Source organism: Coturnix japonica, chromosome 5 (assembly GCF_054131305.1).
Source record: "Coturnix japonica strain WE chromosome 5, WE-NBRP24, whole genome shotgun sequence".
Taxonomy (NCBI): Eukaryota; Metazoa; Chordata; class Aves; order Galliformes; family Phasianidae; genus Coturnix; species Coturnix japonica.
Window position 1 is genome coordinate 17,093,481 of NC_140667.1, and position 22,816 is coordinate 17,116,296.

General features: G+C 42.3%; 2 protein-coding genes and 1 long non-coding RNA gene across 17 annotated transcripts; 1 reads left to right on the top strand and 2 right to left on the bottom strand.

Annotated features, from left to right (window-relative positions):
* Window positions 1–481: 481 nt before the first annotated feature.
* On the bottom strand, window positions 482–8,920 carry CYP2R1 (cytochrome P450 family 2 subfamily R member 1). 5 transcript variants are annotated; one of them, XM_085550174.1, is made up of 5 exons: window positions 8,558–8,920; window positions 6,098–6,239; window positions 3,997–4,629; window positions 2,270–2,401; window positions 482–1,201 (listed from the first exon to the last, which is right to left on the bottom strand). In XM_085550174.1, the coding sequence occupies exons 1-5, from the start codon at window positions 8,798–8,800 to the stop codon at window positions 1,026–1,028; spliced, it is 1,326 nt and encodes a 441-aa protein (XP_085406300.1). In that variant the 5' UTR covers window positions 8,801–8,920; the 3' UTR covers window positions 482–1,025. The 5 variants fall into 5 exon arrangements, with proteins under 5 accessions (XP_085406300.1, XP_085406301.1, XP_015719567.2 ...); XM_085550175.1 differs by having other exon boundaries at window positions 2,238–2,401; XM_015864081.3 differs by having other exon boundaries at window positions 2,072–2,401.
* LOC107314633 (calcitonin gene-related peptide 1) lies at window positions 2,054–22,421 on the top strand. Of its 11 annotated transcripts, none has more exons than XM_085550188.1 (8): window positions 3,318–3,373; window positions 4,485–4,568; window positions 7,439–7,531; window positions 9,693–9,849; window positions 18,041–18,136; window positions 18,435–18,566; window positions 21,415–21,602; window positions 21,925–22,421. In XM_085550188.1, the coding sequence occupies exons 4-7, from the start codon at window positions 9,839–9,841 to the stop codon at window positions 21,575–21,577; spliced, it is 402 nt and encodes a 133-aa protein (XP_085406314.1). In that variant the 5' UTR covers window positions 3,318–3,373; window positions 4,485–4,568; window positions 7,439–7,531; window positions 9,693–9,838; the 3' UTR covers window positions 21,578–21,602; window positions 21,925–22,421. The 11 variants fall into 11 exon arrangements, with proteins under 11 accessions (XP_085406310.1, XP_085406314.1, XP_085406315.1 ...); XM_085550189.1 differs by having other exon boundaries at window positions 21,418–21,602; XM_085550184.1 differs by lacking the exons at window positions 4,485–4,568; window positions 21,415–21,602; window positions 21,925–22,421 and adding exons at window positions 2,054–2,192; window positions 19,392–19,959 and having other exon boundaries at window positions 3,303–3,373.
* LOC146760698 (uncharacterized) lies at window positions 15,704–16,900 on the bottom strand. Its single transcript, XR_014947074.1, has 2 exons — window positions 16,610–16,900; window positions 15,704–16,144 (listed from the first exon to the last, which is right to left on the bottom strand). It is a non-coding gene; the product is annotated as an uncharacterized LOC146760698 (long non-coding RNA).
* Window positions 22,422–22,816: the final 395 nt, after the last annotated feature.

A 22,816-nucleotide genomic window follows, 5' to 3' on the forward strand; every position in this document is an offset into this window, starting at 1 on the left:
CACACATAGGTCACATTTTACCAATAACCATAAAGCAATAGCTGTCAAGCAGAATAAAAAATAGGCTTACCATAAGTAAAATACCTTTATGCCTAGAACCTGTGCTTAAAATCCAGTTAAAATTTGCTTCTCCCTACCCTACTCTCTCTTCCCTTCCAACAAAGTCTCTTCTCCTTCCAGACTCACGAGCAAACTCTTAGTGCAGCTGCACTTGCCTCTCATAACGCAAACACATTTTTTTTAAGAGTACTGAAGCAAAGCTTAAATGTTATGTAATGCTTTGTGTTGTGAGGAAATGGAGGATGTGTCTGGAAATGCAATTAATCAGCAAAGTGCGTTTCTGTAATTGTCAAGAGCATGGGAATAATGGAACATGTTGCGTATGTTACTAAACGAAAAGCGAGCCATAAAATGCATCAAAAATGAATTATACAGTTATCTGACTTACTAGAAAATGAAGATCATACAGGAAGAATGGGAATGATGAAGGAAGGATTGAAACGCTTTAATTATAGATTTGTTTGTCAAAGCTGCAAATGATAATTTCTCAGTTACAGAAACTTAAAGCTTATCTTTAAAATAATTTTTGCTATGTGAATTTAATAGAGAATTATATACTCCAGCTTTGCTGGAATAAGGTATACAGGATTTCTACATATAAATCTGACTATCAAAATGTAAGCCATATTGTCTTATGTTATAAAAATATTCTCTCGAAGTAAAATAGCTTGCTAAGAAATTAAAAGCTGAATCAGAAGTTAGATTCAAAACAAATACAAATTTACGGAGTGGAAACATCAACTTTAAACACAGGATTTGTTTTATATCCTTGGTTGTGAAACTTTTTTTTTTTTTTTTTTTTTTTGTGAAAACCAAGTAAAAAGAAACCATGAACTTGTGCACAAATAGCCATAGTTTAAGTCATAAACACTTTTCTTCTTCCAACTTGAAGAAATAGAAGGCAAGTGACTTCTTGGCAGCAGCTTGGACCATTTCACTCCACCTGACAGTCTAGACTCCTTTCTTCATCGTCTTTCTGCACAAATGAGGTATGGCTGTGGTTGTAATGTCATGCCTAATCTTGGTTTGAGATCTGGAATCCCGCCATGAGGAAAACACAGGTGAAATCGTTGTAGCAATGAAGTGAAAAACAAAAACAGTTCCATTCGAGCGAGCTGTTCTCCGAGGCAATGTCTTCTTCCTGGATTAGGAAAAAAAAAAAAAAAAAAAAAGTTTTTGAAAAGACTTGTAAAATTATTTACATTACATTTTCACTCTCATGAATAAGAAATTGTGGTTTTGTGAGACAGATGGATTACAAATTCTAGAAGTTATAAAATCACATAAGTACAGAGAAACAAAACAGGCAATAAAAATAGAATTATCCCATCTAACTTAGGCCATTTAGAAGTTGTGCTTCTAGTCCAAGAGAACTGTCTTGGCTCCTTTTATTTTTTTGAAGAAAGAGTATCTCAAGGTGCATCTTTCAATGGACTGGAGAAGGAGGCAGTTATTTTATACTGAATATCTAATTTTTAGGTTGCTATTAGTATGTGAGGTAAATTACCCTTAATTATAGGCATTAAAAATGCCTGTAAGTTAGGAGTTCCAGAATATTTTCTTGGCACGTAATGTTGTGCCGCATGCTGACCTCCCTTGGAAAAATACCTGCCATTTCTGGTGCTGACTTAAGTGCTAAAATATCACCTGGTTGTGAAAACTTCAGCAGTAAATAACCCTGCACATTAGGTGCTGTTTGTTTCAGAATTAGATGCCACGATGATCTGGTATGTATAGATTCTGCAGATAAGGTGATACTATACAGGTAGGTTGTTTTTGTTGGCTTGTATAATAATGAGCTTATTTACATAGGAGGTTATCCTAAAATGTGCTATGCTGAAAAAAAAAAAATAATTTATAAATATGTATATAAAGAATATAACTTTAAAATAGCTGTTTCATCAGAACCTTGGATTTAAATCATGCTGTTCATTTCTGATTTATTGCCATCACTTTTATGTTGTGTGTTCCTAGATTTATGGGAAGGAACAGTGGAAGGAATCGTTTTTACCTAATGAAAAAGGAATAAATGCATCTTTCTTGACAAACTGTCCACTGCTGTCCAAAAATCTCTCAGGAAAAAACACTTCTGGATTGTTCCAGTATTTTTCATCAAAATGTACAGAGTAGAGGTTTGTAATAACTGTAGTGCCTTCAGGAATAGAGTAACCACGTACAACAGTATCTTTGGAGGTTGCGTGAAAAATACCTAGTGGAACTATGTTACAGAATCTTAGAACTTCATGGAGAACAGCCTCAGTATATGGCATTTTGCATTTCTCTTCCAAAGTAGGCATTTTATTTGGGCCGATGACTAAATCGATCTCTTTTTGAACATGTCCTGTTAGGAAAAGTAATAAGTGAAAAATCATTATATTTTTATCACTTGAAAATGTACTTATAAAAGAATACTGAAACATGACATATCATACCAAAAATATAGTAGCTTATATGTTTTTAAGTTTAGAGTTTTGTCTTCCTCTTGCTAGTAGAAATTCTTGTAAGCATATATAACAATAATCTTTATTTCAAGATTAACTATAACCAGTAAAGTCATGCTTTAATATATCATTTTGTGCTCAAATTTACTTCTGTTTCATCAGAGTGAAGGGAACAAGCATGAGACTGCAAAGATAATGCACTTTAAATACCCGAGTGGGCACAGGTAACACTGATGTTACCTACTTACATTGTAACTTGTCTAATTCTGCTGACTCTTTGAAAGTGACACAGTGTAAAAACATTCACTCTTAAACGGTAAATAATTCTCACTGTAATGTATCGGATAAGAAGAACTACAGTAGCAAGATTCTGAGTGTAAATGAAAGGAAAAAAATTCAATCGATCCTCTTTTTTTTTTTTAGCTATTTTTAAAATTATGTTCATAGGAATAAGATCACTCCTTTAAAAAAATCTCAAAGGCATTCAGACTTCCTCTTTTGTTTTTTGTTTTTCCCTCGTAAGCTTTATTTGTTGAAACAGTCAAACAGCTCCCAATTAATTAGAAGAAATTTGCATTTTTATATTTCATGTGCAAATAATGAAAATCTGGGCAACGACAGAAAAATTCTACTAAGAATCACCAGGCTCTTCAGTCTGAACTGACAATATTTAATAGCCAAAAAAAAAAAAAAAAAAAAGAGAGAGATGGGAAACAGCTTAGTGAAAGCACAGTCTGTAATGTACTGATTTCTTGGCATGTTAAATAAATAAAAATAACAACATTTTTTATTTTTATCTAGATGAACTGATATTGAATTCTGATTCAGGAACGTATTCTACTGCAGTATTCAGGATCAGAAAATTATTTTAGGTGAGTGGATTTCTATAAAACTGGCCAGTGTATAGGAGACAAGATAATGTTTTCTTGATCTCTATTGAATAGCAATATCTTGGTCAGATCTAAAGGAGTTAGGATATTTTTAGCCTTTTTGACTATTTATGGTACTTAAAATACCTCTTTTCAACACAAATATACATCCTAAAACGTAAGTACCTATCATCATTTTCTATCTTTTTTTTTAGTTTTTTGATAGGCTTTCTAATTGCATTACATCAGGCATGATGACAAATTAACAGAATGCAGAAACATAAAAGCAGTTTGTAATTTTTTATAACTGTTTCTTTTAAATCATCTGAAACGCGCTGACTGCTTAAAAAAAGCAACCTCAGTTTTAAGCTTCCACAAAAGAAGTATTAGTTATGCTCAGTCAAGCCTAGGTATTTCTCCTTAGTAAAGCATCTATTGCCATAAAAATAAAACACAACCTTTAGTATAGAAAGGTATCTGATTTCTAGATAGAATTGAAGAGCCTTACAGACATGGCTACTGTTGTTCTCCCTAATCTAAAATAATGTTCAAATCAAACTGATGTTAGAACAATATTATTTGGTCAAAGTATATCATACTTCATTTTATAACATCAAAGATCTTACCTTGGATGTTTGGATAAAGAGCCATAAATAACACTGCCCATCTTAAAACATTTGTTGTAGTTTCTGTCCCAGCTATGATGAGTTCTCCAACAGAGAAAATTAAGTTCTCTCTTGAATATGTAGAGTCTGGATCATTTTTGTTGCAATCCATCTCATCTAAATATGCATCTATAAAATGTCGAGGTGACTGGGGCTTCCTGTTTTCAGAGACTCGTTCTATAAGCTTATGAAGGAAGTCATAGACTTCAGCTGCATTTTTGAACAGCTGCTGGTGTTTCCCAAATGGCAAGATACCAATCCAAGGAAAAGCATTATATAAAAATACAGAGGCACTTGCAGCTAATTCAATATTTTCACTGAAAATCTCAATCATGTGCTGAAATTCAGTATCTTCATATGTAAAACGTTCTCCAAAAATAATCAAATTAGTAATGTTTGAAACGGCATTTGTTATCAAGTGCTTAAGATCAAATGGTCTGCCTTTGTAGGTATCAATGGCGTCAAGGAAAAACACAGATTCTTCTGAAATTTTATGTTCAAAGGACCTTTGACCATATCCAAAAGTTCGAAAGGTATTTACAGCTAATTTGCGATGTTCTGTCCATCCTCTGCCGTATTTACTGTTCAGCAAGCCTGAAAAAAAATGTTTTGACACAGCATTTTATGCAGTGCTTTATTTTTCCTCAATAAGACAATAAATGTATTTAACTATTCAGTCCACTCTGAAAGTATATTACTGTCAATAGAATAAGCTATTGGAAGATTACCTAAACAACCCCTCTGCCTCAAAGCTGAATTAGATATACCTATGCTACTGCAGGCAAGCAGACTTCATACCTTTAGGTAAAAGTATGTCAGATCTATCCAGAAACATGTTGCATTTATGGAAAATCTGATCTAAGAGCAATTGCTATGAGTTACTTCCACTATAACATAAGCAGGTACACCAAGAACATTTTGATATCAAAATGCAAGCCTTCTGAGTCATAAGACATATACTAACCTGTGGTAATGCCCACATTCTTCTTTTTCACTGAACCCAGTTTTTACTAAAAGAAGCATATTCCATAAACAGAAGTTGAGGTAAAGTCTGCCTATAACTGATTTTTTTTAAAAAAAAAAGATCTTTTAAGCTTGGATTCAAAGAATTTAAATCATAGGATCACAGAATGGCTTGTGTTGAAAAGGATCACAATGATCATCTAGCTTCAACTCCCTGCTTATGTGCAGCATTATCAACCACCAGACCAGGCTGCCCAGAGCCACATCACATTGAATGCCTCCAGGGATGGGGCATCCACAGCCTCCTTGGGCAACCTGTTCCAGTGCATCACCACTCTCTGTGTGAAAAACATGTTTCTCAGAGTTCGTGCTAAACAACTGGAAGAGTTATAGCAATAGATAAGTAGAGCTATTTCAGAGGACTCTTGCACTGCTCATAGCTAAAAGCTAAGAGATGCTTCAAAGCTAATTTGATTCCCAGAAACAAAGAAAATAGCTTTACAAGTGACATTAATTGACTGAGGAGGGAAGAGCATGGAGATAAAAAAATTACTTGTATCTTGCTGTGGAATTTAGCTCAGGAATGGATATCTTTAAAGAAGCATCGATTATTTCATGAAGAGATAAGAATCACAGAGTCATAGGGGTTGGAAGGAACCTCCAGAGATCATCAAGTCCAACCTCCCTGCCAAAGCAGGTACCCTACACCAGGTCACACAGGTAGGCGTCCAGGCAGGTCTTGAATATCTCCAGCAAAGGAGACTCCACAACCCCCCTGGGCAGCCTGTTCCAGTGCTCCGCCACCCTCGCCATAAAGAAGTTCTTGCACGCATTCATGCAGAACTTCCTATGTTCCAGTTTCTGGCCGTTTCCTCTTGTCCTGTCTCCACACACTGCTGAAAAGACCCTGGCCTTGCCATTTTGCCCCCCACACCTCAGATATTTATAGATCTGGATCGATTCCCCTCCCAGTCTTCTTCTCAAGGCTAAACAGACTTAGGTAGAAAAACCAACTAGAGCAAATGTTTCATGTGATCGTATGGCCTAATAAAATCATATGGACAAAAATGCATTTCCATTTGATGACATTAGCACATACCTCCCATGTTTGTCAGCTTCTTAAACAAAGGAAGAGATGGTCTGTCTGCAAAAATTTCACTTTGGTGAACAAGGCATTCTTTCACTGCATCATAGCCATTCAGCACAATAGCAGATATACCTCCCAAATCAAGGCTGAAAATCTTTAAGGGAAAAAACAAATTATAAAATGCTGTCACAACCAAATATTGCAAAGAAATAATGAAAACAAGCAAATACAACTAGTGAAAAGGTGACAACACTGAACTTCAATGCAAAATATGGATTTCATAAATATAGCAATGAACTTCAATGGAGCATACAAGAAACAGGAAGGTTCATGTGTTGATACAACTATGGCATCATAGAGTTTGTAGTGAGCTACATTAATCTCTCTCAAATGACACAGGAAGTTAGCCTATGCTATGTTCTGCTTTGCAGTGCACCTAATGTGACAAACCTCCAAAGTAAGGGTAGGGATACTTTCATAGAGTCATTAAAATAAAAAAGCGAATCTACACATATTTCAGAGAGAAAAAATTGTTTTTTCTCCTAATGCAGATAGATGGAAGGTATGTTATTTATAGAAGAACTAAAGTACTTGTATGGTCTACTTTCATATTGAAACAAAGAAAGGAGGGAAGTTTCACTGCCCTCTGTTGTTCCTTTCCTATTTAGTAAAAAGAATCCATAGTTGAATTTGGTTAAGGGCATTGTGATCAAAACTACAAGTTCTTCTGACAAAACCTTCCATCACTTTGTGATGGTAGACATTTAAGTGGTGTCAGTGCTGGAAAACAACCAAGCTCCCCTTAGTCCTTCCTCTCTTTGGAACTGGGCATCAGCTTACTTTGCACAGACTCCCAAAGACCCATCAGATGACAGATGTGAGAGCCACGATGACTGGCAACAAACACATACCACAGCCCAGCTAGTCCCATCTCCTGTTTCCAGAAGTGCTGAGCACTATATGCTTTGGAGAAAGATGCAGTACAGCTGGCAGAATGAAAATCTCCTAAGCTTAACAAAATAAAAATGAGGCTAAACTCTAAAGACCGAAATTCTATGTTCCTTTTCATACTTTTGTTAGTGTGATAAATCCAGTGCTTTTCACTTACACAAATGTTTATTTTTTCTTCATTGCAGCACTGCTGACCATCACTATGTGAATGGGCAGTAGTTTAGTTACACATTCTATGATGTATATTTCCTTTAAGCAAGACTAAATTTTTCACTGTTGCAATGAGAAAAAGGTACTGTTGTACCCCTTGGAAGCATTTATTTTTGTGTACTTCAATCACAGCCTACTTCTTATTCTTTGTATGTTGTGAAATACTTTTTTCATTCCCTTGATCTCTTCCAGAGCTCCCAATATCCTGGTCTGCCTCCTGTTCTACCCCAGATTCTGCAGAATCCTTGATGACAGCAGGTGAAGAGAACTGCAGTCAGCATTCAGGCAAGTATAAAGCTTAATTTTTGCATGATACATTTGTCTTCCTATTTCCGTTCAGTTCATCCCAGTATTTTCCTTTAAACACCTTTTCTCTACTGCCAAAATACTGGAATAGAGATGAAGAGATAACCCTACCCTTTCACTTCTGCCATCGAGCATGCTTTTCATTCATATACTTTGCTTCTCATTCTTAAGACTGACTGTTAAGTTTCTTCTGTAGCTTTCATAACGATCTTTACAAAAGACTTATCTGCCATCATCAGTATTCTTTCATTTGCTTGGCAAGGGTGTTATTTAAACACCGCTTAAACAGCTCTTAATAGTTTAGGGACATGATTTTTTAGCCAAACCAGTGTTTGTTGGACTCAAAGCTCTTTTTCCATCGACCGAGAATCCCTCTAAGGAAAAGTCCGCTGGCGTTTTGGGAGGGGTGGGGGAGGACGGGGCGGGCGGGAACAGGCGCACACCTACACGTGCTGCGTCTGCTCTGCCTTGCCTTTCCGAGCCAGCACGGATAGCTTGGGCTTCACTTTTTTGAAGCATGTAAGAATAGACAGGTCCCATGAAACGGGGTAATGAAAAGAAACAGTCGAGAAACAAGAAAACGTGAAAAGGCAAAAAGCCATCAAAACGTTCCCATATACGTATAGCAATAGACTGTCAGTAACTACTCGGAAATCATTCTGAAGGCACTTTAATGTTAAGTTCTTCCCATGCTGCACTATGCTCAACCTTGCACGTTGGTTTCCCGTGCGCTCCGCTCCAGGCGAAGCCCGACGAATACGAGGCAGAGGGATGCTGGGGCACATCGCTGCCCCGAAGCGGAGCCCCGGCACGCACGGGAGCAGATCCGCTCTCCGCCCCGTGCCGGGCCGCCTGCAGCCGCGTATCGCCCGACGCTCAGCGCCGGAGCTGCGGCACCCTCTGTGGGGCCCCCAGCGCCGTCCCGCCCGATAGCGGCCGGGCCGTCACCCCGCTCTGCCCGCCGCCTGCCCCGGCTCGGCGTCCGAGCCGGCGCCCGCCCGGTACCTGCCCGTGGATCTGGCTCTGGCGCCGCATGTAGACGTGCGGCTGCTCCGCGCCCAGGGAATGGATGTTGCCGATGAGGGGCAGCCCCGCGGGGCCGGGCGGGAAGCCGGGCGGCCGCCGCTGCTTCAATAGCTGCCGAACCACCAGCGCGAACAGCAGCAGAAGCGGCGGCAGCGCCAGCAGCAGCCAGGGACCGCCCCCCGCCGCCGCCGTCGGTTCCGCGTCTCCCGCCGCCGGCCCCATCGCGCCGCTTCCTCCTGCCGCCCGGTCCCGGCCCGCTGCCCCTCGTTGGGCGCTGGCAGAGCCGCCCCGTGTCGATCGGCGGCCGACGGGAGCGCCGCCCCTCGCGTCAGCGGGCCGGGCCGGCTGCGGGGCGGGACGGGACGGGGCTGCGCTGGTGAAGCGGAGAGAAGCTTGTGCCGCCTGGTTAGAAATACTGTCGTATACCTGGTAAAATAGGAAAACATAAATACGCGCTTTGGGGATGTCTTCCCTGGGGCCTCCTCGGGTCTGGGAGACTTCAGACAGGCAACCCTGCCGTGTTTCCTTCTCTCCTCCCTCTCCTGTCTGGCCACGAGACAGAGAATGTGCCAGCCCGACGGGGCTCCGCTGGTGAGCGGTGGGCACCGTGGGTGAGGAGCCAGCAGTGGCCTGCTGTTTGCTGAAGGACATCTCTGCGTAACTCGTTATTGCCACTGTTAGCGAGCGGGGTGGCACCTCAGCAAGGAGCAGCAGCTGCTGGAGAAACAGAGATTGCTTCCTGCTGAGCTAAGAACGCGATCCCGCTATGAAGCATAACATCCTGTTGAAATAGTTCATAAAAAACTTCACTCTGTTTCCGCTCATGTTTTACTTTTCTATCACTGCTGCCGTACAAGTAGATCTTTGCATACCAGAAATACTGGTGCCCTACTAAAATTACAGTGCTGTGTCCAAATCAGTCTTTCTTTCTGTTGAGTTTAGCTCAGTACCTCCAGTGGATCAGTAACAAGATTAAGATCCATGCTGATATGGAGTTTGTACTGATATAAATCAGTATATACTGATATATATTTATGATAACTTAATAAATAACCTGTCAGATCAAAGTGCATCATGTTCTCAGTCATCTAATTATCTAATGCTTAATCCCCAGTACGTTCCTGAGTTGGGATGTTCTGCTTCTGATGTGGAGGTACTAACTTAAGAGTACATGGCCCAGAGGCTGAGGATGGCCCCTGATGCTGTTCAGAAGGCAGATGAAGACAAAATCAAGCACAACAAAGGCATCGCTTTGGGAGCATGGAGTGGAGGTACTGGGACTGGGATGGGAGAGGGAGGGGGACTGGGAAATGGTAAGGTGTGGCTTGTTGCCTGGCATTTTGGCTGCAAGTTATCTCACAGAACCATAGAATTACCTGGGTTGAAAGGGACCCATAAGAATAATCAACTCCAGCACCTGACCGTACGTAGGACCATGCAAAATCAGACCCTATGAGAGTGCTGTCTTAATGCTCCTTGAACTCCAGCAGCTTGCTGGGATCACTGCTGCCCTGGGCAGCCCGTTCCATGCCCACCACCCCTCTGGTGCAGACCCTGTCCCTCACCCCCAGCTGCCTCTCCCCTGGCACAGCTCCATGCCGTTCCCTCAGGCGCTGTCGCTGTCATGCAGAGCAGAGCTCAGCGCTGCCCCTCCACTACCTGGGAGGAGCTGCAGCCGCCATCAGGCCTCCCGTCGGCTACTCTGCTCTGGGCTTAACAATGCAAGAGACCCTAGCAACCTCTCATACGTCCTGCCCTCTAAACCCTTCACTATCTTTCTAGTCACCTTTCAACACTCTCTTAATAGTTTCATGTCCTTTTTGTACTATGGCATCCAAACCTGTGCATGGTATTCAAGGTGAGATTGCACCAGCACAATGTAAAGCAGTACAGTCCCACATTTGCTCGGGGTGGGCAGACTGAGAAGATAGATGTCAGGTGTTACAGAACGGTATGACAGTAATTTTTGATGAAGGTATGTGTAGCTACTCTGACTCAGTTTTCTCCTGAGTTGCTGACACCTGTTGTCACATGCTAAGGGCTGGTTGAATGCTGAACCAAGGCCTGTGCTAGTTTCCATGCGTAAGTGCAGTGAGAGACTATAATTCTGGGGTAAATCTTCATGCAATGAGTAGTTGGTTGTATAGACCTCAGCATTTCCTCCAGTTTGTAAAATGATTGCCAAACACGAGCTAATGCCAATATCTCAGAAGAAAATTCTCAATATGAAGAATTGAATTGAACACTGCTGGAGGTTTATTTCTTCATTCTTCTTTCAAGCTATTTATTCACACTTTGTTTCGATATAAAACTTTCTGTCATCTTGACTGAATTACTTTGGCCATGCATGCAGAAACATCAGTGTGTGAGTGCCCTAAGATTTCTCACCAGTGGGCAGCAGATTTGGGACTGAAGTTTGGCTCCAGTCAGATGCAGAATGATGCAGATGCAGAGGGGAAGTGACCAAGGATTAAAAAAAAGGTCTGCAATTTGCTTGAGCAGCTGTGCTGAAATGTGCAAACTCCAATGGATAGATTCAAACCTACTTAAGTAAGGGAGAGTTTACAAACAGCAAATATAGGTAAATGGAGGTACACAGATGAGCTGATCAATATACACCTGCCTCAGATAAGATGGCACATGACTAGTTCTCAGAGTGTCTGAAGAAACATAGCCTAGCTGCTATTGCTTTGATTTTCAATTTCAAGTGTGTAATACATCACTTGCACCCAGAGGACCACGATTTCCAGTGCGTCTGTGTAAGAAAAGAAAGCAAAGGTGATTGACTTGTTGGCAGCATTCTGGGGAGGAAAAACAGAAAGCAAACAGCATAGGAAGACCCAAGGAAAAAAAAAAAAAAAAGAAAGGAGGTACATAGGTACATAAAAGTCCATCATTTTCAATCAGGGGAGAGAAAAATCAAAACTGACCTTACCATAGCATTTGGACCCTGGTGATGGAGGAAAGAAGATAGTGCTATTCGCTGAAACAGAGGATGAGAAACTGAAGAATATGATTGCAAGGTTGTCATATCAGATTTGGTCAAGCCAAAAGGTGATGAATCTACCAAGGTTAAAAATCCAGCAGCTTCTAAATGATAAATGATTAAATGGAGGAAAAGTATGACTGAAAGCCATGGATAAGTATGACTGAAATTTGACAGAAGTGATAAATGAAGCTTTGCAGACAGATGACGTCATGTAAGACCAGAGGTGTAGGGATTCAAGAGCCCAATGGGCTATCCAAGGATAGATTCCTTGCCAGTTCCTCACTGATCTTTTTATATTTCTTTCATTCTTTTGGGAGTGTGGGGCCAGCTTGTGCTGAGTTGCTACTTTGGGAAGGTTTTACTCATTTTAATCAGAGATGATCAAATGAGCAAACTCATGGGATGAGTAAAGGTTTTGAGATTTCAATTATAAAAAATGATGGCTGAGTAAGGAAACCCATTAAAGTGTGTATCTTTATTAAATTCTAAAACATCCTGGTCATCACAATTCACAATTACTTTGCACCATAAATCCTGCAAGGAAAAGTTGGACACAATCAAGTAACAGCAAACAATTACATTCCTGCCTTCTCCAGAAAAGCAGTAGGCAGTTCTTTGACAGGAAGTGACCGTGCATATACATAGTTTTGACTTCAGAAGGAGTTTGAAGAAATCTACTCATAGATGGGATTGTTCTTTCAGTAACAATATAAAGAGTCCAATGATAACTCTGTTACATTCTTGGGAGGAAGATGAAGTTGCTTCCAAGCTCCATGAAGTACCTCACCAACTTGTATTCAGCTAGAGTTCAAAGCAGACTTCTTTCATTATCAAGCACAAGTGACTTTTGTGAAATCAAAGAGTTAAACAGCCAGCTGAAAAACTATTGCACCTGGTCCTCCCCACACAGATGGCACTGCTGGCATCAACAGGGACCTATCACTGTAGCAGCCCACTACACAGGGTCAACAGAATGGTCCTGGAATGGGCTGATCAAACTTAAATTACACTGTGGATTAATCAGGCTTCTCTACTATCAGGATAAAGAATGAAATACTGACATGAGCTCTCACAGGCTCCTAGTATCTTGTAAAGAACAAATACAGGGTTAACTTCAGGATTTACGGGACAGTTTGTCACTAGATTTTTGCTGACATGCTCTGATGACGTATAAGATAGTAGCATAGCACTTGTGCAAGCGATCGAAACAAGGTTTTATAACTATGCTATTGCCTAACAAGGTTTGTTTTCAGTTCTGAGACTGCTTTCCAGATAAAGAGTATGTTCAACTCCCATCTCAGCTGAAGCATGTGTAAAACTGAAGTGGAAATAGGTGCTAATTTTGAAAGTGTTTCAGGAAGAGATCCTCCTGTGCAGTTTGTCCCCTTTGTGTTAGCCTGGCCATGCTGTGAGTCTGCCCCTGGCTGAATTTGGTGAGCTGAAAGCTACCCTTCAGGGATTCCCCTTGTCAGAGACCTGGACGTGCAGCCTGGGATAGAACTGGGTCTGGCTGGAGTGCAGTAGAGATTTGCCAGTTCTTAAGGGTGGAAGTGTTGCCAGGTGGCATGAGCTGGGGCTGCAGCCTCTGTGAGCCTGCCCACAGGCTGAGCTGTGCTTCTCCAGGATGGAAGATGACAGAGCCATAGCCAGCTTCCTTATTATCTCCCTCTTCTCCCTTGCCATAGAACCCTCAGTGCTGCACAGTGTGACCCACTTTGTTGTAAAAGATCATTCTGCACCAGGTTCTTGAATATATACAGGGAAAGTGCTTCAAAGCCAAAACTCATTAGGAGTGTTTCAGTGAGATTAAAACAATCCAGCATCGATCTTCTGTTTAAAATGTCTTCCATATTTCAGTCTGGAAGCTTTTCTAAGGCATTTTGGAAGATCTGAATTTGCTTCCAGACTGATTCATAGATTTCCCAGTAATTAGCTCAATAGCAGTTCCTTTCTTGAGAAACTTGTCACTGAAGCTGATGTCATTAAAAAGGGAACCCTCTAGTGTTGGGATCTATATCCATGTTCTGGTTTTCACTGAAATACTGCATTTTTCTGAAGATATTTTGGCCAAATTTAAGTGAAACTACAGGATGGATGGGTAAAATATTATTTGGGCAAGCCTGATGTGAGCTTAGTCTATGAATATTGCCTTCTGAAGGCTGTGGTTGGGAAAAGGATCAGTTGATTTAAGGATATAAGATTTGCAAAATCCAGTGCTAGTAAAACTTAGGATGATAGGTGAGGTGTTTTGTTTGAGAGTTTAAGTAAGTCTCCAGATGTTAAAATTACTATTAAAAAATTAAAAACACAGAATCTCAGAAAATGGAGATGGAAGAAATGAAGAAAGCTTGTTTAGTTGATGATGTTCCTTTTCCAGAGTATTAGCTACATGATGTCATACCTGACAGATATTAGACTACCATGCTATACAGTGGCATAAAGACTGTTTGTATAGTGCAATAGAAATTGTTCTTATATGACATTAATTTCAATTGTAGGAAGCTCTTTCTAATGTGCTGCATCTCTACCGTTGTATTTTAAGTTCATCTATTTTTGCTTTCTTAGAACATTATTTACTTCTCTGTAGCAAATCTTTATGTTTTTCTCTTTCTCCATGATCTTTCCTTCTGTTAACTGTTTCTCCAATCCTCAAACGCTACATTCCTGGTAACAGACAGCTTTCTTTTACAATAGCATCATGTCTGACTCAGGTCCTGATTAACTTTCTGTGGAGCAGATTGGGATCACACATTAGAAAGATGCCTTGATAGGTGCTCAAGTAGTGCTCACTGTCCCCTGCATATGTTGTAGTCTTCTTCGGTGGAAGTGTTTCCAGCCATTCATGGAGATAGAAACTGAATTAGGTGTCCACCTGGAACATGGACAGGTAGAGACACAGAGACAGAAAGGCTGCCTAGCTTTTATAACCATTTTAACATGAAACAACCTGCTCTGCAAATCAGGTGATGTTTAAGAGCTTCACTGTGATGTCTGTGGCTTGTTTGTGGCTTGTAATGGCAGTATCTATAGTAGGAAAACAAGTGGTTGTGCTTCAAGATGTATGGTTAAATAACATACAATAGGAAACTGGAAGAAATTCAATCAAGTGTAGAGAAAGAAAGTCAATTGAAAATAGGGCAGCCTTTTCTGTTTCCTTACAAACTTTAATTAAAGAGGAAATTATTCATATTTGGAGCTGGAGGTTGTATTAGATCACATAATTTCTTATTAAAAAAAAATCAGTTCATTCTGTAGTTATTCAGTTCATCTCCTTTGAACCTGTACAAACATCATTTTACTCGACGTCAGGCACCAAAAGAAGCAATACCATATCCTTGTTTCTGTAAATCCCATGGTTCCTTAGTGCAGTGCTCACAGGTACCCCACTGCACTAGTTTTCCCACAGATACTTAACCTCTGGTTTTGGATTTATCTAGCCAGAGGAAACCTTTATCCAGCTGATAAAGGTTTGATAAAGACCAGCTGATGTATAATTGTAGGGGAAAAAAAAAAAACCAAAAAAAACAGAGCTAGGAGTCCCTCCATTAGTGCTGGCAAGGAGCAGCCACAGCGCTTGCCAACATCCAAATACTATTTCATCTTTACGCTCACAAAAGTTTATCTATTAGCACTAATACCTGTTGCTTTAAATTTATGTTTCTTCCTGTGAAAGCCTAAAGTAGAAATGCTGGCATCTGAAATCTGTAATCAGTACATCCTGCAGGCTCCAGCCCGGAGCTGAGTTACATTGGCAAGAGAAGTAACCAGTGACTGGAGCTGGCTGTAAGATACAGCTTTCTATCCCCCTGAAGAACTGAGAAACACTATTCCTACATGGTTGTCCGGACTTTTTAAGGTTAAAAGATAAATGTTCTTTGCTGGGTAAATAAATTCCCAAAGGAGATGAGAGTGATTAATTGTTAACAGAGAAAGGGAAAAGGAATGGTGAAGGCAGGGAATGTCTGACTGAGAGTTCAGTCGGTGGAGCTGCCACACCTTACATCTGCTGATGGAACTGCACGAGTCATGCTGAAACAGCAAAAGCGACGTCGACCTGTTCCTTCGGGTGCTACCTCACGTTTGAAAATGTAACCTCAGAAAGACTAGCTGAGAAATCAGAAGAGAAGTGTTGGGAAGATATTTAAAATTAAATACTTTAATTCTTTCTCTCGGGAGACCGAAGGTTCCCTTGGCACGCAGCCGTACCACAGACGTGCATCACAAACTAACTTTCCACGTGTACGTGCGGGAGCAGCAGGATGCTCCGGGGCGAGCCCAGCCGGGAGAGAGCCGGAGCGGCAAACCCCGGGCTCAGTTCGTCTTTAACGGTTTTGCAGTCATCGTTCTGCAGAACGAGTGGAAAAGCGGCAGCAGAGCCCGGCTGTAGCGCGGTGCCCCGCTGCGGTGAGGGACGGGAATGGGGAAGAAGCCCCCATCGGATGAGCAGCGCGCCCCGTCCGTGCTCCTCTTTCAACTTCCAAGCCAGCATCGGGTCAGCGGAGAAATACCTGTTCTCGCTTCTCCCTACCTTCGTTCATCTCCCGGTGAAACGCTCCGCTTCTGCCATCAGGAGCCGTCTGTAAAACAAACAAGAAAGCAATAAGACAATGGGCCAGCAATGCCCAGGTCAGATCGACCGCCCGCACGGAACCCGGCACGATCGCACCAGCCGTCCCGCGCCGCGCTCGCAGCCGATAGCGGCAGCTCAGCGCGGGGCGCGTCCCTGTGCTGCAGGCGGGGCCCGGCAGCGCCGCAGGGAGGGGGCCCCGAGCCAGCGGGGCCGGGGGCTGCCGGTTCCCCCCTCGCCTCCACCCCGCCCCACCGGCGGCTGCGGAGTCAGGGGTGACGGGGGGTGGGGGGGAGGGGTTCCTCTCCTCCCCGCTTCTGCCCGGGCCGGAGGCAGCTTTCCGGTCCTCGAAGCCCCTCGGCAAACACTCATCCGCCCGTGCAAACATCCTGGCGGCAGGTGCCGGTAATCCGCAATCACCTGCGGGTCCCGAGACCCCCCCCGCACTTTTTCCGCGCTCCGGAAGGCGCTGCACCTGCCCGTGCCGGTGATAGAGATGACGGTGGCAGAGATAACGGTGATGATTTCCTCGAGGGCTGAGGGATCCCACCGTGGAGCGATCCCGGGGGAAGCGGCGAGAGATGCTGCTCCGTGCCGCCCCGGCCGGCAAAGACCCCTCGGGCATTGCTCAGCACTGGGGATGAGCCGCCCCTCCCGTCCGAGCTCAGCCGTCGGGGAGCCGAGAGAGCTGCGCCGCTCTGCGGCAGTGGCCGCCCAGCCCGAGCCCCGCGGCGGGGACGGGGGGAGCCGCGAGTAGCGCTTCCTTTCACACCCCCCCCCCCCCGGTCGCTGCCGGCTTTTTTGTGAATGGGACGGTGGCTCCAATCGGGGCATGACGTCACCGCCGGGCCGGACGGCCGGGGAGGCGATTGGCTGGCGGGGCCCCTCGGGCGCCCACGCAGGCTGCCGCGGCGGCAGGTATAAAGGGCGGCCGGCGGGCAGCGCGCGGCACCGCGGCTCGGCGGCAGCACTCGGCCTCCGCTTGGAGCGGCTCCGCAGCTGAGACCCGCACCGCCGGTAAGAACAGCGTTAGTTGTCGTGTCTGTGAGGGTGTGTGTGTGGAACAGGAAAGCGAGCAAAGCAGGTGGGTGGGAGCCGGGCCCCCTCGCTCTCCCCATCCCTTTGCTGGTGGCCCCGGGGCCTCCGAAGTCTGAGCTGGGCTGGGGGTGAGTGGCTCAATAGATCAGGATATGGTGAGGCAGCTACCCTATGTGTGCCCGTCTGAGCTTGGGGAGCCGGTGCTATGAGGAGCTGAGCTGTAGCTCAAAGTCAGTCGATGATGGTGCCTTTTACTGGGTTTGTTCTTGTGACAGGTTCTTTTTCTTTTTGCTTAACTTCTCCTTCTGGTTTTCAAGCAGGAATGCTTACCAAAATTAAGTTATTTAATTCTTAAAGCATAATCTGAGCTGGGACACTAGTGCGCTAACTGCCAAGAAGCAAGCAGCTTTGGGTGCAGTGCCAGCAGTGGCACTTCATTCTTAACAGCATTAAACTGTAAGCATCTTCTTCTCTCTCCCCTTATTAGTTTTGATTTTCTCATGACTCTTCTTGCACGGCTGCCTCTTCACATCACATACACTGAATGACATTGCGTAGCAGACAGAGGAATGTGTTTTCACCCAGTTTGGGGGGTAAGGCTGCGTTAGGCTGAATGCAGCTGGACAGAACTGCAATTTAGAAAGGTTGCATTTGTATCCCCTGTATTAGTATCCAGTTATCTTAAAATTCCAGGAAAACCAAAGCAAAATGGAGAGATTAAAGGTAATGTTAGGGGAAAGAAAACAACAAAACACAACTGTGAGCACTTGTGCAACTTGTGGCTAGAAAAGGATGACCTCTTTAATAGGTCTTACAGGATTGAGGTGATTGGAAAACAGCCATTGCTTGATATACCTCTTTGTTGTAGAGAGGGAATCATGGTTATGCTGAAGATTTCATCTTTCCTTGCTGTTTATGCCTTGGTTGTGTGCCAGATGGACAGCTTCCAGGCAGCCCCAGTCAGGTAAGAAGCTGGTCATATTGCTGAGTGCTTTGTCTGAATGGCATGGAAACACTTAATTTTTAATTTTTAAGAGCTCTAGGAGAGAAAAAGACTACAGAAAGCTGGCTTCTTCTAGGGCTATTTGTGATACTGACATTTTTCTAGCTACATATATAAAGCACGTAATGCTATGCATGTGCGTGACTTACATTTTCACACCCATGAAAGATGCTGATGATGACTTACAGCAGGGCAGGACACGCTCCTCTCTCCTTTACGTGGCTCTCTGTATTCATCCTGTTTTCTTGCCTCTGCGTAGACCTGGCTTGGAGTCCATAACGGATCGAGTGACGCTCAGTGATTACGAAGCTCGGAGATTATTAAATGCACTGGTGAAAGAGTTCATACAGATGACAGCAGAAGAGCTGGAGCAAGCCTCCGAGGGGAACAGGTAAGGACAACCATTGTGGGGGTGGAAAAGGACAAGTTGGATGTCAAACATTTCACAGAGAGCCACCTGAGCAGTCCCTCTCTCTTCTCTTTCATTTTTGTTTTCATGGGGTTGTGGCTAACTGATCACCTACTTTATAAAGGAGGATAACATAGAGACATCCTAATGTTTGTGTCAGGAGAATGGCTTCCACTTAGTTAACCTGCTTCTATCTGTCTCTTACCACCAAAAGTGGAGGGCGATTTCAGCTTGAATGAGGGGGTTATGGGGAAAAAAAATACAGCAAAAGGTATGTTTTCCTAGTGGGAATATTAGGGATCATTCAATCACTCTTGGATTCTCTGTCATGAAAGTGCATGCTGTTGTAAGGCATGGAAAGCCCCTGGCAGAGGGGAGGTGTCCTCCCAGTGCACGCAGCGCCATCTCCCCCCGGAGCAAAGGCATGCAAGAACGTTTGCATTATGATAATAGGATTTGTATTGCAAAGCATGGTGATGATGTATGACAGACTGAAAAGCATGCTGAATACGTGGAGAGTAAAACTTGCTGTCTCCTAACTGCAAGCCTCTTAAAAGCTAATGATCTTGCTTTTTCAACTAAATGAATTCATTGAAAATAGTGGTTTCCTTTCTAAGTGCACTTGTCTGAACCTTCCTTGCATGGAATGTGATGTGGAGGGATTATTTTTACATTATTGTATCTGTATTATTTATTGCATTATTTTGATTTTCCAAATGGTAAATATCTGCATAAGGAAGAAATGCATGATCATGCATGTTTGAGATTATTCTTCTTTTGGGCATGTTGTTTTTTTTCCCCCTGCAGCCTGGATAGACCTATGTCCAAACGCTGTGCCAGTCTGAGTACTTGTGTGCTGGGCAAACTGTCTCAAGAATTGCACAAATTGCAAACTTACCCTCGTACTGACGTTGGGGCTGGAACTCCTGGCAAGAAAAGAAATGTGCTGAATGACCTGGAACATGAACGCTATGCAAACTATGGGGAAACCCTAGGAAACAACTAGACATGCTTAATTCTGCCCTTCCCCCCCTCCTTTTTTATTTTATTATTTTTTAACCTGATGCATGTGGATTTAACTTTGATTGCTAACTCTGCTATGTTCATCTGATTCTGTTTTTGACAGAGAATGTTTGACGTGGACCTAATGTTAGGAAAACAGAACATAACACACACATCAAGCTAAGGGAAAAGTAAATAAAAATAGACAGTGCTGCCTTGATTTCAAATGATTTTCTTAGATATTGATTTTTAAAAACAAATCTAGACAAGGCTCTTCATTTCTGGCTACTAAATGTACATGTAGACTCTTATTTTGTTTCATTTTTTGTGCCTGCCCATGCACTTGTTCAATAAACCTATTTTTCTATAAGGATTAGATCTGTTTGGTTTACTTGTTTTAGAATGTGAGATTTCTAGATAGGGCTAGGGAGGCTTTACACACTTTTGTCATGTTCAAGAGAGGCAGTGTAAGAAATTCTAGAGAACTTCAATAAGTTAAGAAAGTGCAAAGGTGTCTTAGAAGTCATACGTGTACATGGAAATTATACAACCAAGCATGCATGGAAACCTGTTAGTAAATAGCCTGAAATGCAAAGGAATCAGGAAAGGCTCATATAGAGCTGTTCAAACTAGAAATGTTATCCTGTCTAAAACTGTGTACTGAACATTCACAGGTAAGAATTTAATGTTTCCTCTTTTTTTTTTCTTCTTATTTTTCTTTATTTTTTTATTCTTCTCATTTAATGATGTCTTCACACTACCGTAGTTGAAACCTGAGTGTTTTAAGTAAAGAGGCTGTTTTCTTATTGCTTAATGTTTAGATATTTTTGCTTGTATTTTAGAAGAAACTCATTCTTTAGCTTTTTCTTGCAGTATGTTCCATGCCTTTATTTCCAATTCTTCTGTTGCAACACCGCATCTATTCTGTAAGCAGAAGCCTGTCCTGAGTCATGGCATCAGTGTTACAATCAATATTATTTATTAGCATTAATGAACTGTCCTGTGATGCTTTTCTCAGCAAAATTGCTCTTCTTTCAGACAAGTGTCCTTGCTTTAGTAGACAGTTTTCAAGCAATCTCTGTGTGTGTGCGTATGCCACAAAATACTGTCTAGTGAAAAATGGATAAATAAAATTACTAGCTGTAGGCTTACCTGAGCCCGGAAGATCTTCTGATGTCAGTGTAGTATTCACGTAGCAACGTGCTGTACTGAACTGGGACCTAATGGCCGGAAAGAGATGTTTCTGTATTCCCATTGGATATGCAGAAGCAGTGTGCTAATGGGTGGTTCAGCTCTGATAGCACATGAGTGGCTGCTGGGCAGGTGCAGCCCTGCCAGAGTGTGTGACAAAACTGGTGCAAGGATTCTGTGTGTTTTCCAGATTTTTATGGTGCTGAGCTGAGAAGTTAATGAGCGGCTTTTGCTGCTGTGCTTCAGAAAGACCACAAACAAAAGAGAAGATCTAAATTTTGTGATGAAAGGGGGATTGGTTAAATATCCCAGATCTGTACCTCACCAGCCTCTCTGTGCTAGCTATGGTGCCATGGAGACAAGAAACAGCTCACCTGTTCCTGAAAGCCTGGTTTGGTCCAGTTGGTCTTCATTCCAATTGTCCAAGAAGGGCTTGTCTGTCTTTCACTAACTGTGTCTGATGCTTAGAAGAAAGAGCTTGTTGATGGAGCAGATGAAATGCCTGCTACACGGCAAGCCTGCCCTTGCTCTTGTAGAAAAAGCTTTCTGAGGGGCAGCATCCCTTACTGACATCTCGTTGCAAGCAGGGTGGATACTTAAGAAACTCAGAAACTAACTTTCTTCTCCTTTCAAAAAGCAGTGTAACAGCACAGAAAAGGGCATGCAACACTGCTACCTGTGTGACCCATCGTCTGGCAGACTTCCTGAGCAGGTCAGGAGGAGTGGGCAAGAACAACTTTGTCCCAACCAACGTGGGCTCTAAGGCTTTTGGCAGGCGAAGAAGAAGTGTTCAGATATGAAAAGCTGAATGATAATATGCATATGGTAAGTATATTGCAAAAAACAATCTTCAGTGTAAGCAACCCTTAAGTAACCTGAGTTAGCAGAACTTTAGTATAGCTGGATAAGTAACAACAGGCTTACAGTAAAAGAATCCCAAGTAAACAGGATAAGTAAGAGTATAAAAAGCTGTTAAAAATGTTATTGAAGCTTGTGAAGAAGAGCTTTCAGAGGTGTTCTCCTAAGATATCTAACTTCATACTGCATTATCTAAGTGCAACTGTACTGTTGGAATTGCTTATTTTCTCATTTTGCTGGTGATGTTTGATTATTAACATATGGGTAACTCTGAGTTTGTTTCTTTCAGGTTGATGTGAGACTGAAGACTCAACTTTAATTTCTAATGAATGGAACTCTTCTCCACAAATCAAGACTGACAAAAAGAAGATTAATTTTGCATCCTGATATTGAAAGCATTTTGTTTAAGAAAAAAAAATGAGAACTCTTCTATCATGTATAGTACAAGGGGCTCCAGTTATTCGAGTTAAATTATTGTATATTCTTTTTATATGCAACTCTATTTCAAATAAAATGTGACAGCATCTATTATTTATTTATCTTCTAGCATATATGTGATCCATGCTATTTATCCTGGCACTGCTGCCAAAACTCGGGGAGTTATACTGAACTGCTGCCTAGCAAGGTGTGTGTGTATAACATGGTGTGCTGTGCCTTGGTGTTAAAGCACTTAACTAACCTGATTGTACAGTATGTTTAAAAAAAAACAAAAGCAGAAAACAACCTCTTAAATATTGTATCATTTGTGAATTTACGCAAAATTAAAAATAAGTATTTTTAGATACACTTGCATTGAGAAACTGATTTTTTTTTTTTCTTTTTCTATTTGAACACACTTACAGAAATGTTTGGCAGTAGCCCAAAATCACTGCAAATCAGATGGCCTGGTGGGCTCCTACAGTCCTATTTGCTGTAGGTGTAGCCTTTGAGTCAAGTGGTCTGAACTGGATGAAGAGCAGCCTTTGAGAATGCATTTAGAAACTGGTAACTGGGGAGGGTGCTGCTTACTAACACTTGTGTTAAATTCTGTCTAATAAAACTGTAGTGGCAACATTTATTATGTGGAAGTCAAAATAGACAAAATGTTTTTCTATGGACTGCAGTTGGTCCAAAACAGCCTAAGGTACCTTGTAGGTGTAAGGTTAAAAAAGTAAATTGGAAAGGGAATTTTAAAAGGTACT